Raw genomic sequence first — 16,555 nt, 5'->3', positions numbered from 1 at the left:
CCCCGCGCGCGGGGGGCGGGGTCACGTGACGCTCTGTTTACATCCTCTCAGCTGTCGGGCCCCGCCCCCTCTGTCCCGTCCCGTCCCGTCCCTCGCACGGGCACCGGCCGCCGAACCGACCCTGAAGCCTGGCCTGCGGCTGCCCAGCGCCGGCGTGTTCTCCTGCCTACAATTCTTGCTCTCCTCTCGCCTCTCCCCCCTCCCTCCCCCCCACCGGCGGGTCTCGCCGGTGCTGCCCAGCGCAGGGTCCGGGGCCCGCTGCAGAACGGGTGAGTGTCCCGCACTGTAGGGGCGTGGGCAGAACTGCGCTCCGGCCGCGCTGTGCGATGCGGAGGCCCCGTCGGACGGCCGGGACGGTGGGTGGCAGCGGGGAGGGGGGAGACTGCGGCCCTCCGGCCCCTGCCCTTCGCTGTCTCCCCGGGCGCTCCGATCCCCATTGTCCGCGGGCCCCACACGCAGGCGCGGGGAAGGGGGATGGGTGGGGGTGGGGGGGTGGTTGTTTTCGCGCAGCCGGGACTGGGTGAGGGCTCGCCCTGGGGAGGGACTGGACGGGCTCTGTGCGTACGCTCCTGGCAGCCCTTTTTTTTTCTTCCTCCTCCCTCTCCTCCTTTGCCCGACCCTTACCACCCCTCGCGCCGTCCGCGTAATAAATAATCTCTGGCCCAAAACGGTTGGGAGGAGGAGAGGTGGTTGGTGTAGCTGCCGCGGGCCTGAGCAGCTGTGAGAGGACGGGGACAAGAGAGAAGGTTCCAGCCTCGAGATCCAAGCCGGGGGGTGCTGGTACAGGCAAGGTGAGAGCAGCGCTTGTCCCCCGCTGCGGCTCAGCGCTCTGCCTCCCCCCGCCCCCATGACGGCTCTGCGTTTGCTTTCTGCCTTTGAGGAAATGCAGTGAGAAGGGGAGCCTAGCCTGCGTTTTGGGGGATTTGTTTGGGCTTGGTTTGTTTGGTTGTTTTTCTTGCTGTCGAGCCTTTACAACCAGAGGGGCTTCTGGGGTCTGCGTCTTCTAGGCCGAGACATCGTTGAGGGGTGCGTGAGACAACATTTTGTTTTGTTTCAAGGAAAACCCGTGGGCTAAGGAGTGGAGGAGGTGGTGCGGCTGCAGCGAGCGAGATACTTTGTTTACATAAATAAAGTGTGTGAAATGCGCGATAACTTCACTTTTCGCCCGTAAGCCAGGGTGAATCGGTCGGGGAGCATTCCTGGCGGCAGCCGCTGGGGGAAAAGGAAAGGGCTGCCTGTGTCCCCAGCTTTGCCATAAACGCACATTCTGTCTCGGTTTATGTTGTGGTCTCTGTTTTGGCTGGGAGAAGAGTAAGGGGAGGAGCAGGAACTGGCTCCAGGGCTGCCACCTCCTCCCGTCTGTTTTCTTTGTTGTTATCTGCTCGAGGAGGCGTCCTGGGGTCATGTCTGTAGCTGAGCTGCGGTCTGCGGTGTTAATGGGATTCCTCTTGGGCCCGAAACCTCGGGCCACCTTCTGCAGTGCATGTGCGGGTCTCGTCTCTCCTCCGTCCGCCGTCCTCCCCCCTGCCTCCGCAGTTAATCAGCGGCTCCCTCTGAAGTTGCAGGAAGGGGAAGGGAGGGCAGAGGGGGAAGGAATCTTGGCATTTATTTGATACTCGGTCAGCCGCCTGCTTTGTGCAGCTCTGTCATATAAAAAAAAACCCCACAAAAAAACCCCAAAAATACTCAAAACCAAATCAACAACAACAAAAGTTATAAAAAACACCTAAGGTGGAAGAGTGAGGGGGTATCTGAAAGCAAATTCTTCATGAAACTACTAAACTTCTCCAGTGTGTGGAAAATACTTGTGTCCTTGCAGTACTTGCTAGTGCCAACATAGTTAATTCTCCTACGGGGTATTTTACTCCTGTCAAGCAATAAGTCAAGTACAGTTGAACTGTAGGCTTTAGCAAGAAGGTAAGGTTTTGTCTCATAAACAGCAGCAAACGTTGAGAAACACACAAAAAATACCCAGAATAAGGCTAGTCAGCACTTCAGCAAATTAATGAAGATACCCAATTCCTCTTGACCCTATGACATCTGTGTTAAAGAGAATGCTTTTTAAGATGCAAGACACAAAACATCCAGTGCTTAGAGTTAGTAAATTACAATAATGTGTGGTGACAATATCTTTGTAACCTTAATCAGTTATGCTTGAAAATGAATTATAATGTGTGATATGCTTTTTTTCCCCAGCAGGACCATTACCTTACTCTGGGCAGACAATCTCTGGAAGGAATCAGGCTTGGATAAATGGAGCTGTCTTCTGCAGAACTCCTGCCTGATTTGTTGGGAAAGTTTGAAAAGTATTTTGGATATGTAGGTGGAAAAATGTGTGACATCTATTGGTATTTTAACTGAATTTGGTTGAATAAATATAATGATAGGAATGTTAGAAGTATGTGAGTGAGGTCAGAGAGCCACAATGAGGGCTTTGGAGATGGACACTTAGCCAGATGTTCTTTACAACAGTCAGTGTCCCTCAGAAATGCTAGAAAATACAATTAGATGTTGTTGAAAGGTCTGCAGTGAGGAGGATTTGATGAAATCGCAGAAACAGAAAAAAGTATATAATACTGAACAGTCCTGGATGGCCAAATTTTATTGCTCTGTCCACGCAGGGTTAAGTTCCTTCCCTGCATAATCTCTTACCTTCAGTCCAGAATACTTGTACATATCTTCCTGCCTCTCTTATTGGTCTATTCTCTGGATTTTCTTCATCAATCTGAGTCATGACTTGCTTTACATATGTGATTAGCCAGTTTGAATTTTGCAGTATTCTATTTGTAAATTATGAAATTTTGCCATTTTTATAAACATAATCTTGGCAGTTTAGTGGTTTTATTATTTAGTCTTCTGTTTGGCTGTCAGTGACTGCCCCAACCTGCAGCTCCTTTTGAAGAGGCTGCTGTCTAATAGGAGACCTAAGAATAGGACCTCAGTGTCAGGCATGTATTGTAGTTTTCCATGCCTGTTCTGGACGATACCAGAGCAGTCACTTGGCTGTTTTTGTAAACTTGAAGTGCCTTGAGACGGGAAGCATGTATTATGAAGCTAAAGGTAGGCTTCTTAGGCATGATACCAGTGCAGGTGGAAGTCTTAAGGCAAACTTGCAAGACATTGTAGTGTATGGTTCTTGTTTTGTTCCTCCCCAGAACCAGGCAATAAAATTTCCCCATGCAGTGTCTCAGAATGTTGATGTCAGGTGTTTTAAAAGTTCTCCTGAACAAATACATTAAAAGCAATTCTGAAACATGAAGCATTATCATAATGCTCATGCCACTGTCAGGTGCATGGAGAGAAACACCTGAGAAGACAGTAATTTTTTCCTGGATGAGAAGTGTCTTTACATGTACCTGTTCTTGTCATTTCCTGCTTTGTTCCCATTTTCAGTAGGAATGTCACAGAGATCTGCTATTCTACCCTGCTGAACTGAAAATGATGTTCTGTAGCTGATGATTAATTAGCTCTTTGTGTAAGAAAAGTGCCTTGAAGTCTCCAGCACTTGGCACTTTTAAATGCAGACATTGTTTAATATAATCTCATTTATTTTACCTACTTAGAATGTAAACTCCTCAAAGCAAAAGTGGGTAGGATATATGTGCAATTATGTTTTGCAGATGAATAATGGGGTATGTGACTGGCCTAAGGCAATCCAGGAATCTTCTGGTAGGATCAGAAGTTGATCTGCATGCTTCATCCTCTCCAACCAAGTGCGGATTTTTTGAATGGAGAATTGTTTAAATGTATCTGCTTTGCAGAACTGTGTTCACACTATTCTGCTTCATCATTTATGGAGTTATAGGGACTGAAGTGTGGTAGTTATATCAAATATTATGGGTATAATTACGTGAGAGCATCAGGAAATAACTACTGTGCTACAATTCCTTTGGGACTTATTTGTGTGCACTGGATGTTAATGAAAGCCTTTAGGCCTCCTTCATGCAAGCTTATAAAGCAGTTTCTGCTGCTATGTTATTTAAGAAATTTGGGCTGGGCTTCTGGTCTTTGAAGAAAGGATAGAATTTATAGCAGCTCAGGATGGTGAATATGACTTTTTGCAGAACTGAAAGATAGCTGGCTGGCATTCAGAAGAGTGGTATTGGTTTTCTCTCCTTTTTGTCCTGGTATGTCATGCCTACTTCATGTTTCAGAAATATTATTGCAAAGTCGACAGTGATGTTAACCTCAAGGAGGTTGGAATACTGATGGAATGTATGTTGTGGATTCTTGTTGAATCTGCTTCTGGTCAGAAGCTTATTGGAAATGTTGAAAGTAAGAAATAAAAGTAAACTGTAAGCAAAGATGTCTTTAAAAATGGCAGTTAGTCCAAAGAAACTTATTTTTTGGAAAGAAGAAAAGGATTGGAACCTGTAGGATTGGAAACGGATCTGGAGAACAACTGTAGGATCTTTATGACTTGTACATTTGTGACTACAATTGGTATGTGACAAATTTCTCAATTAATTTTATCAGTCCTTTAAATTGAAACACAAACATATAAATTGTCCTTTATTGTCAGAAAGACACTGGTTTAGAGGTCATTACAGAACACCTAAAATAAACAAAAAAAGACAAAGTCCACAGCCCTAAAGGAGATTAGATGTGACATGAGGAATCACCTTGGGTACTCACAGGGTACAGGTTCTGGTGTATTCTCATATGGTGAAGTTCTAGAGTGGGGAATTACTGTGGAACTCCTCTTCTTAGAAGGGCTGTTTTGGGGCAGAAAAATAAGCCTGCTTCTTAGAAAATGCACTTAATGAAGGCTTGTTCTGTTAATGTTTAATGAAGAAAGGATGTAAAGATCTTGCTTTTATAAGTGCAGAGTATTGAGCTCTATGAGTTGCAGGCAATTGGAGGTTTAAGATACTGTGAGTGTTGTTAAGGTGACATAACAGGTGAGGTTTGGAATGCCTCTCAGGTATTTTAATTTCACTTGATTTTCTCAAGGTAGTATTTGCTCAGCATACAAAAAAATTTGTACATACGTCTTTGAAAAACAAAGCTGGGTTTTCTGCATTTCTGGGGTGTAAAAGAGTACAATTGTAATGAACGTTGAAAAACTTGTTTGAGGAAACAGAATTTGACAACAAAACGTTAAAATCAGGTTTAAAAGGTAACAGGCTTACATCAAGTGGTTTGATAGAGACATGGGATGTTTTTAATCCTGAATGAAAGACATTTATATGGAGATGCTGCAGGGCATCAGAGTTGTCAGCATGGAGCTGTTAGATATGAGAGGATTTACTGAAGGTATACATTATTTGAAGTATTAAAAAAAAAAAGATGGCAGGCAGGGTAAATCTGAAGTAGAGGTAGCTAAGCAGTTAGAGAAGAGAGCTCTTGTCTTGGCTGATGACATTCCTGCTTTGCTGGAGATGGCATGTGTTTAGAGACACACATACACAAAGAACATGTGGACAACCAACCAGTTCTGTGGCAGTGGAGACACTGTAAACAGGATCTTTGTTCTTAATGTTTTTTAGAACATTAGGTGATGAGAGACTGGGTAAAAGTCAGTGGCTCAGGTTTGCTCTTCTGTTTCTCTTTCAGCCAATAATGCCTTTTATCTGGTTGCTTTTCCAGTCTTAATTTTCAAAGCAGTCTTAAGTCACACAGAATGTCAGAAGAGCTGCTCTTACTTGCAGAGAAGCAAAGACAGGATGTGGGCAGAAGAATTTTCTGTTTTATTTAGCACTAATTGTTGCTGTAGCACCAGCCAAATAGCCAATAGTTAACATGAGCACCTTAAATAGCACTAGAGGTCTGTGTTTGAGCACTCAAGTACCACAAGCTTGCTGTTTTTATTACAAAAACTTTTCTTTGCATGATTTATAAATAGGTAAGTCTTACTAAATCTGACAGTAATCATAATTATTTCTTTCTTTTTTTAACAATTGTCTTGTTAAAGTCTTTAGTGATAGGTGCATATTTCTAATGGCAAATTAAGCAATCTTGAAAACTATCTTCAGGATGAATAGTGACAACTTTGTAATACTGGATAATGTTCCTTCAGGAGGCATCTGTCACTGGGAAGATTTTTTTTTTTTTCCCAGCTGATGTCTACAAATGTCATTTTAGATTTAGTGGTAAGAGTTAGAGTCAAATCAGAGTTGTTCTAAAATACTAGTTGAAGATGTAGTGAAAGGCAGTAATATTGTAGACACAAAAGGAATGTAACTATTTAAAGTGTGTATTGATACCATCCTACAGGCAAAACAAACAAAATTTGTTTTGAGTTGTCTTGAGGAGTGAAAGGGAACTAGATTTCAAAGAGATCAGCTCAGAGGTGATGTGCTAATTATTTATTCATATTTTAAAAAAGACAAATCTGCCTCTCCAAAAGGAGATTGCTGTATCAATGTGTGGTTTTTGAAAGTGAAGTGATAGTAATTGGAATTGTTTATAGTAATAACCAGCTAATAATGAATCACAGTCAGCAACTGATGTGCTGTGGCATCCCTGTCCCAAAGGAAAGGCTTGATTCCTATAAGTAGTTGTTTTAACACTGAAAGAGGAATTAAGACTATGTGGTTGGCAGAAAATGAGAAGTGATTACTATTCTGAGATATTTTTTTATTTCTATAGCAAGTGTTTCTAGCAGATACTTGGGAGTTTGCCTATGGTTTTCTTGACATATAAAAGAAAAAGGAAAGTAATACTACTCAACCCAGTCAGGATGACTGTGCTGTTATATCATGGTCTGTGTATCAAAGTAAAAAAAGACATGATTGTGGGAGCCATTATCTTCTTAATCATATTTTCAGAAAAGTTTTTGCTCAATAGGCATGACTGAAATGAATGCAAGTTGGCATTGCTGAAAGACTGAACTCCAAAGCAGTTGCTAAAGGAGATGCTGAATTTCGACAAATGGTTAATATTTCTGTAGTACTAATAACTTCAAGTAATCAGGAATACTGTATTTGTACTGGTACATCAGTTTGCCATTACAGGATTTGATTTTTACTTGAAAATTTTTGCCTGAGACTGATGAAGTTCTTTCATACTCTTGTAGTTTCTGTTGTGTTCAGGTGGGTGGGGTTTTGCTGGCTCTTCTTCTGCTGGGCATGTGATTCTGCTCTTTATTTGCAAAACTGCTTCCTTTACCCTTTTGAGAATGAACTGTGGTTTTCCTTCCATTCAGTGTAGTCCAGTTTGTTAAGCTTTGTGTTCTGCCTTCAAGAAACTCTAAATTTGGTGTTATTGCAGTCAGAAGGTCCATGAAATTGGAAGGACATAGAAAAGTCGAGCTGCCGAGTTTCTTTGAGTTCTGCTGAGCTGACATCTGCAGTATTATAAAATCCCATAGGCCTTAGTCTCTCATTATTTGCTTCAGTTAATTATGCATTCATCATGACTAAGACTCATTACTGCCAAGTTTCCTGAGATTCTGTGATATTTTCTGAAGTAATTCAGTTGTCAGAAAAAGTCAGTGTAAAATTTGATTTCTCCCTTCTGGCATGCTCTGGATAAACTGTAGTTGTCCATGGTATAACTACATCAGGTTGTGTGAGTGTAGCAGCCTCTTGTGTTATATCTGTAAACTACACTTCTGTCAGGTGAAAACCATGTGCTTTGTATGACTGCGAAAACCTGATGCAGTAAGATTGTGGGAATTATGATTATCTTGAGCTGTGCAAGTGCACAGCTGCTATACGGGCAATGATAAAAGGTTCTCAACTTCCATTTCTTACTGAAGTATTTGCATGAATATCTTGGAATGCTCCAAGCTTTCACAAATGCTCCAAATCCCTTCCAGATGACATCTGGAACATTACATTGTTGGTACTTTTAAGTAAATAATCAGTTTGGAGCCACATTTACAGTAGTACTTGATTCATACCTGAAGACAAAGAAAACCAATAATTCAGAAACATTTTCAAGTTTTAAATGTGCTTATGTGTTTTAGTTTGTGTTTTTAAAGAAGGCCTATAAAGAGTTTAGTTCAAGTATTTCTTGTTTTTAGTTTAGGTGTCCATGTCCTCAGGTCCAGTGAGTTGTGAGGCTAAGCACGTATTCTCAGTAGCAAACAAACACATGTATTCAACGTGTACATACATAATTTGCCACCACACCAACACTAATGCAGAGATGGCATTAAATGCAAGCACAAACAACACCAATGGCCTCATCCTTTTACTCTTTCTAGATGGCCAAGCTGAACTGGCTGGTCTGCAAACACTTGTCTGTGTATTATGAATCTTTCCAGTTACTGGGTTTAGGCACTCATTCTATACCCTGGAGCTCTCCGGTCTGTTTATGCCCCATTGCCTCTTACACACATGCTCAGCTGCCAGTCCTGAACACCACAGATTCTCCAGCAGCTCAGCCCTCTTTGTTTCTCCAGCAGCCAGCTCACTCAGCCAATGTGTCCCATCCCATTTCCAAGGCCACTCTGCCAGTTTGCTGGCCAGTCCAGTTTGGTACTCCATATGACTACACCTAGACCTGCAGAAGCTCACGCCCTGCTTTACTGGTACCACGGACCCACCAGCCCTTGTGACTTGTATCCATGTCTTGTAGATGCACATGGGTACTAGACAGAGGCCCAAGAAAGAGCTGCAAAAGGAGATTTAACAATCCAGCAGGACAGGCAAGGCACAGCTGGACACACATACTGACCTGCAGCCTGCTCACAGGTGACCTGTCCCACTTGTCACCATAGCCCTGACTTTCCCAGGCTTGTTTCTCTCCTAGTCACTGTGATTTTTCCCTTTTCCTGCCTCTGGTTTCTCCCCCATGCATCCCCTCACAGGGAATGACCCTTTCCCCTGCACTCAATGGCAGCTTTAGTAACTCCATAAGAGTCACACCTTCGGATATGAGAAATGCCGTGGAGAGGCACAGTGCTGGTGGGAGTGTGGGGGCAGCTGATCCTAGCCCAGTTCATGGTATTAAAGTGTTTCCCCCACTTGTAAGTGCATTCCTGCTCCTTTGTGTGCAGAACAGCTTTCTATCACATAACCTAGCAAGGTCAACTTTGATATGGGCAGGCAAATAACCTGTTTAATCATTTGCAAGCACTGTGGAAAATTTAAGGTAGTAGCTACTGACTGGCCACAGAGGTGTAAATTAAAGTGATACTGTTACAAAAGTAATACTTTGAAACATTACCTCAAAGTAGGGAGAATAATAAAGTATTTATATTAAACTTTGTGAAACAGGCTTTGATAACAGTATTAATGCTGTAACCTTTTACATTGTAAAGTGTTGATTTTTTTTCTTGGATGACAGTAGACTTTCTGGTAGAATTTTAATATATTTAGTTGGTGCTTGATTCAAATGTTTTAAAAGTTTTGATAAATCATCTCTTTTGATTAGAGCCATGAAAGGAAAGTTGATCTCTGATTTATATAAAGTAAGCATTGAAAATCTTAAATAGCAGAGATTTATAGACAAAGTCACATCCTTTTAGGCTGTGCTGTTTATGGATTTATGGTATGTGTGGATACTGAGACAAATTATGATATGGATCCTTAAAGTCTAAAGTTTTTGGATATGTAGGATTTGGGGATTAAAAAGAAGAATGTGGGCTAGATATCCATTGCTTTCTTTGACAAGATAAAACTAGCTTAGTATGCAAATGTTAATAAACAAATTACCTTTGAAAAAAATGGTGATTCCAGTGTGATGCTTCTGGAAGGTTGCATCAGTGAAAGAATTTTGTTTCATGGTTCTGAGGAAGAGAAGCAGGAAACAGGAGTAGGTTTTTCTCATTCTTCCTTCTTGAGAATTACAGGACTAAGTAATAAAATAACTTCTCAAAACATAATGTTGTACTGCATTGTACTGTTTTAAGAGTCAAGCAAAGAAGAATTGGGATTTCTTTTTTCCTTTAATTTTATCCATTTAGCTTCTCATAAAAGGATGCATAATAAATTAAAGTTGAGATTCTCAGGCTGTGAAAATAAATATGATAATACAGTATTTAAATCATTTATGCTGTGATTATTGAGTGCTATTTTGAAGCTTTGAGATACACTTCTGAAGATTAGAAACAAAAAAATTTCAGTGTACTTGGAGATTGGTAAAGTTGATTGATTTTTTTGACTTTAATTTGACCTGGTTTTGGTTTTTTTGGTTTTTTTTGTAGAGACTGAAGTAAATGCATAGCTCTAAGATGAGGTTTCAAGTGTCTGGAATGCAACTATCTTCTATTTTTACACTTGACCTCATTTTTATTTTCTTTTGCTAGAGGCAACAGGCGTATGTTGTTCTGTTGCTGCTAGAAGTGAGTTATTTAAATAACTTTAAATGTTTATGTGCAGTAAGTTTTTGAACTTTAGTACTGTCTGAAATAGTGAAAGTTTTGTCATGAGGCACATTTTGCCTAGTCAAAGTTATATGAAGTGTGACTTGATATGCTTAAGAACTGTAACTTCTATGGTAAAAGGTTAGGAAAATATGTTTCAGTTCTTGTGCAAAATCAGTTTTGTATTTCATTATAAAAGAGCATTCTCCCTCCCCATCCCACAGTTATTGGTTACTCTCTTAAGGTTACTCCAAGTAAAGGAGCATGATTTTTATATTCTGGTCACCCAAGCTCAATTATTAACCGTCTTCTTTCATGAAGAGAAACAAGTTTTGTTTTAAAAATGTTGACTATTTCACTTGTTTTTATAAATATATATATATGTATATATCAAATTATCTTAGATGGAAAATGATCACAATATTAAAATTTGCAGAAAGTGTGTCACTTTTATGCCTTTTTCCTTTTCAGTCTAAATAGAATTAGATACATGAGAACCAGTTCTTTTTACACATCGCTCGACAGCTCTCCCGATTCTTAACATTTGTCTGTTGTGGCTTATGTGAACCTGCTCAAAATAAATACTCTCCATTAAATATCCTTCTACAAAGCTCTAGCAATCCTTCTACAGCTGTAGCTTGTACAAAGCTGTGGCAATGAGTTTTGCAGCCTGATCATTCTGTAGCTCACTAATTTGTGAAATATGTGCACAGACAGCAGTTTCTGATGTGCAAAACAGGTGCATGCGACAGGCTCAGTGAGTATCAGACATCTGTATGTATTAAACGTCATCAATTCGTATCTGCCCTGAAGTCCTGATATTTTAGACAATGAACAAAATGCTATTACCTGGTACCTCCTGTTTCTATGGGTCTGTTAGGCCCTTGAGAAAAGCTTTTCATCTTTCCCCTTTCTCCCAACCGGTCTGATAAAAGCTTTTTGGCTAGTTTATACTGGGTAAACTAAAAATAGTTGTGGCCTGGGAATAGACAGAGCTGTAGGCACACCTCTCAGGAGCTGAGACCTTTACAAAATGTGCTAGAGGAGGACTGCCAGGTTCTGTCATGGACACTGGTATTAGGGGAAGGATAGGGAATAGTCTGCATGTTAGACATTGGGTTAAACTGGTATCCTTTGCTTAGGAGATCTTTAATGGAGCTTTGAAAGGTCACTAAGTCATCTTAGGCTCCCCAGAGATGAGAGCATTTTGTGCATTGTCTTACAAGCAGCTCAGACTGCTGTGGATAGCGAAGCAATATTAATTATTTTGAAGTCTGCAGTTGATGGTATTCAGAACTAGGGCAGAGCTAGTTTTCGTTCAGTCATTAAGGTATACATGCAACCTGTTGAGAGGGAATCGCCAGTTTGCCTACAGCAATTAATGAGTCTGTGTTTGAAGATGAAACTGCTCCTGAAGCCTGAGGGGCTTAGCTTTGCTAAAATGATTTGATTGTCCAGATTTTAAGTAATAAGGAGAGCTAACTCAGGATGTGGGGTTAATCTGCACATTAAAATTTTAGTCCAAGAAGTATGTAGGATTGTTTGCTTTACTTTGTAGTAACAGATAATGAATTTTTAAGCCTTTATCAGCATACCTGAGAACAGGTCTGGCATAAAAACTATGTACAGAAAAATGTTCTTTTCAGCATTCAGTCCTTAGTGTGGTGTGCAGAGGGTAGGCAGCATTTCAGATGAAAAGAGTAAATTAAGTACAAGAGACAGTGTGTAGACCATGAAAGGAATGTCTCCTAGCTCAAAGAAAAGAGAAAAACAAACAAACAAAAAAAGCAGCTAACAAAATTCTATGTTGTTTTATTATTTTTTTACTCAAGGTCTTGTGAACTATCTCAATATTAAAAAAAAAAAAAAGTTGAGTAGCTATTCAGCAAGTTAGTCCAAAATTATGCCCTTGCGTAGCTACCAAGGTTAAATTCATTTGATCATGTGCTTATATGCATGTCACTGCTCATACGTTTGTGGAGTTCCATAAGTTACAGTACCTCCTCTGAGAGAAATGCAGTACCATGTCTGCTGTTCAGTGTGTTCAGGTGACTAGAGGTGGAGGAACAGTGAGAGCAGGCACATACCTGGAATCTTGTATAAACAGCTGTTGAAAGCTCAAACAGGAAGATCAGGGCTTAAGCTTACATCAGACTTGACAAACATTTTCATGCCCAAGTAGGTCAATGCAATTCAGGTTAAGTCAGTAGTTGTAGCTGTTTACATTCATTTGACTTAACGCTAATCCTGTGGTCTATTTTTTGTTCCATTGCTATATTGCAAAGAACCTCGAAGTATGCTCTGTGGAGTACACTGCACTGGGGAGCTGCCTCTGCTTGGTTTTGTGTTTGTGTCTGTTTAACTTGACGAGCTTCTTGAAGTGATCCACTGAACAGCAGTTTAGGAGTGAATGCTTTTATGTAAGATTAGTCTAGAGTGCAGACTTCAAAAATGTGCAGAGTTGTCGACAGGTTTCCTTAATGCACCAAGTAGCATCATATATCCTAAAAACAACAGGTTTTATTCTTTCACAGCTGCTTGGAGTGACAAAACAAGTAGCCATTAAAGAGAAGGTAGTTCTAGTAGTTGGGTTTCCAAAGCACTTATACTTTTTGCTGTCTTTAGTATCAGTTTAGCAGCAAGGTTTAGGTGTAAAAATTTTAAAAAATATTTATGAAGACTTCATTCTAAAATACCTCTGTGTCCCCCTCTTTTTTCTTAATTTTGTAGTCACCTACTACTTTTAGTTAGTGCCAGCACATACTTCATATTTTGGTTTTTCTCCAGGCTTTGCTATGTGACAGTAATATTAGAATTATTCTTTTCCTTTCAGATCTTAATCAATCACACTGTTTGTTTGAAAGCTCCTGCTGAAATCTTAAGCTCAGCTCTGCGGTTTGGGTTGAATTCCCTTGTGTGAGTCGCTACTATGATATTTGGGAGAAGAAAGGAAGCTAAACTGAAAATAGAGTCCTGTGGTTGAAGGAGTCATTGGATGGGATGACAACAGGCAAAACATGATCTTGAGTTCATAACAGCTGCAGGGATTTCATGTATTGAGTCTGGACAGAAAGGAGTAGGTCTGATATCTGATTTGTAGCCTGGGGAACTTAAAATCTCTGCTGATCAGAGTGATTTTGCTGATCTTTGCCATGAGTAAACTAAAATTCTTAAATTCACTGAAGTGTTTGAGGTCTGTGTGTGTATTCATCGTTAATTCCCTTCTATTGCTAGTCACAGAATATTCCTTTCTGGGGAAACTGAACAGCTGAATCCTGATATTAATGTGCAGCTCAGTGTCTTCTTCCTCTCCTAGGAAAGAGGGAGGATTCACCAAGCAAGGTTGTATTCTATGTGTGAGTTTAAAGTAATGTATCACACTCCTGATTCATTGTCATGTTTCTCCAAGCTGATGTGTTAGTGAAAATAGTTGTGAGGAGACTTCAAATGTGGCTGATTCTAAGTATTATTCTATTTTCTGTTTTCCATTCTTTGAAACAAAGTTGGGGATCAAGTTAGTTGGCTCAAGTCATTTGTATTTCTGAGTAATCTGTGTGGAGTCAGGTCATGTCAATATTGCAAGATACTAAATTTTAAGATACTTGGAATTGTATGGCTGTAGCAATGTCAGTGAGGTTTTGTCTGGCAAATTCACTGAATACCTTGTTAACATGGTACTTAAACTGTATTTAAGAGAGTGTGCAAGTCCTTAGTGGCCCAGGAAAATAACTTGAAGTGCAAATACATTTGTAGAAATTCTGAAACGTGCAAAACTTGTGTCCTTTTAAAAGTTGGCAAAAATTCTTGATTAACCTTGTACCTTGTTACTAACTTCTCAGCCAAGAGTTTTACAAATCTCATAAAATAGTGAAGAATTAAAATACACTCAAATTGTCATCGCTTCTTAGCCACATAGCCAAAAAATATGTGTTCCATTAATGTGGCAGTCTTAAGGTGAAAAAAAAGGAAAACCATCAAAAAAACACCCAGAAATTATTTAAGGTATTTCACTGAAACTGGTTACAAGTTATGTCAGAAACAGTTCAGAGGTGGTATTATACATTTTTGTAGATAGTTATGGAAATCAGAAAGTGTGTGTCCATTTCATTTTTTATCCTGAATATAAGAAACTTCAAGACAGGGTTCCAACTTAGGAAAATAAATCCATGAGTAGTGCGGAATGAGAAATGAAGATTGTGTTAATTGCATTTGGTTTTACTAAGTGAATTAACTTTTTTTATAATGACTATATTGGAATTTTAACTCCTATACTGTAATTTTTTTTGGCTTCTGTATTCCAGAGATTCCTAAGCAAATAGCTATATATATATATATATATATATTGCTATATGTATTGGCTAATATTCCTAATAGCTGCATTTTGTTAATGTGATAAACCTTCATCTTTCTTGTGAAGTTTCTCTACCTCTTGGTGTAATAGTATCAGAATGCTGCTTATGCTCTTTGTGAACTGCTTGTGTTTCAGTCTTAATATCAGGGAGCTTCACAGGATGTTTTTGGTGAGTATTCAGCTGTGTAGAAAGTTTTATCATAGTATGCTCTGCTGTTTTTATCTTGGTCCTGGGTCAACTGTCACACGGAAGATTTGACTAATTTGCCTTTTTTCTTCACCTCTGCTAAAACAGCTTCTGAGATGTTTTCTTCTGTGTGTTTAAAGTATCTATCATCTCTGCTAGTAGTAGTTGTACTTCATGAGCAAAAGTTTGTGAACATAAAAGCATTGGAGGAAAGTGAGCGATCAAAAAGTATTTCTCTGCAGCACAAGAGGCCGCTTCTCATGAAAAGATCTATTTCTTTCACTTCCTAGGGCATTTTTTGGTTTTGAGCAAAGATACTTTCCATTTGAGCAGCATTTTTGCCTACCTGTATCTGTAGAGTGCAGAGTAGAGCACTGTAGATGACTAATGGAAGTAAACCAAAACAAGATGCCTAAAAAGCAAACGTCATCTACCTAATGTCACCTTCTTAAGACAAGGGCAGTATATGTAGAATGAGATGTAGCCTTCAACTGCACTGCCACATAGCCATGCTATTTTGCTGTGTCTCATTCTTGAGAGGAGACTCCATTTCTCTTCTCCCCTACTTTCCTCAATGTTACAGTGTTGACCACACCTTTTCTGTTCTTGCCTTTGAGATTTTGTGTGATAACCATTAATGAAGATGAGACTCTTCGTTGGTGTCATCAGTAAAAAGTCTTGTGATACTGCAATGACTTGAGCCATCATATAATGCCAAGAACACAAAATTGCCAAATACCTAAAATAATTCTGTTTCAGTGTTGTGATTGTCGAAAAATGTTATTTACAGGGAATAAGTGTTATGTGAAAGGAGTGAAGACACTTGTTGATGGAAATGCTAAAGCTTTATGTTTTCCCATCCGCGAGCTCTGCACATTTGCTGGCGCACTGCTGATGGCTAGCCGAGTTCTCCATCTGCTGGTGCGAGGTGGTGGATGCACCCTGCAGGAAGAGCTGAAAGCAGCATTCCCATTTCTCAAATGAAGCAGCTGAATTTAGTCTTTAGGAACCTCAGTTCTTACCATTGTGGTTTTAGTTAAATTTATTACCAAACATATGTCAAGATAATAGTGAGCTTCCTAGTATGAAAGAAGGCAGAAACTATTGTTTTAGTCTCTGTAGATTGTTTAACTGAAGTATCGTAATTTGCTTCACTGAACCTTCAGGTGTGGTGCAACTTCAGATAAACAAGGAGGGCTGGAATATTTTTATAATCTATACTTAGAATGTCTCAGGTTTCATATTTTCTGTCTAAGTTGCCCTGTAGTTTTTTCACAAGTAGAAAGAAATATTCCTGTGCAGTTGGATACACATGAGGTGTTCAGAAGTCTGGTTTTTCTACTTTAATCAAAGGTTTTGTTACTGGATAATTGCATGTGGTGACTTTTTACATCTTTCCATTTCTGCATGTCAGTGGGAATTGGTTTTGCTTTAGAGGGAAACACACGGCTGAATGGCAAGCAGTCATCATTTCATCTCTGATTTACCAGAGCTTTAACAGCCTTGAACATTCCATCCCCATCCCCAGTAAACTCCCTCTAGTTTATATACTGGTCTTGACACCCTGTGCTATGGAATATCCCATTGGTCATGTCAGGTCAGCTGTCCTGGCCATGCTCCCTCCTGGCTTTTTGTGTGCCTGCTCACTTCAGAGTGTAGGAAATGGAAAAGTCTTTGCTTAAGCTAAACACTACTGAGCAACAACTAAAACTTCAGTGTGTTGTCAACATTTTTCTCATACTCACTGTGTACTTTATTTGCC

At 40.0% G+C, this 16,555-nt stretch overlaps 1 protein-coding gene across 4 annotated transcripts in view; it reads left to right on the top strand.

Moving 5' to 3' along the window:
* The first annotated feature begins 72 nt into the window (after positions 1-72).
* The window catches only part of PCMTD1 (protein-L-isoaspartate (D-aspartate) O-methyltransferase domain containing 1), a 40,414-nt gene continuing 23,931 nt past the window's right edge, over positions 73-16,555 (top strand). The window contains exon 1 of one of the 4 annotated variants that reach the window (XM_015617270.3): positions 73-269. Coding sequence is in view for 1 of the 4 variants with exons in the window: in XM_033512257.1 (XP_033368148.1) it covers positions 2,318-2,319 (2 nt within the window). In the remaining 3 variants the exon portion in view is untranslated. Of the gene's footprint in view, positions 270-536; positions 792-2,217; positions 2,320-16,555 lie in introns of those variants that run through there. The other 3 variants (XM_033512258.1, XM_015617271.3, XM_033512257.1) reach the window with 3 other exon arrangements.

This window comes from Parus major, chromosome 2 (genome assembly GCF_001522545.3).
Source record: "Parus major isolate Abel chromosome 2, Parus_major1.1, whole genome shotgun sequence".
Taxonomy (NCBI): Eukaryota; Metazoa; Chordata; class Aves; order Passeriformes; family Paridae; genus Parus; species Parus major.
The sequence above is the reverse complement of the archived record's forward strand: the minus strand, read 5'-3'. Positions and strand labels throughout refer to the sequence as shown.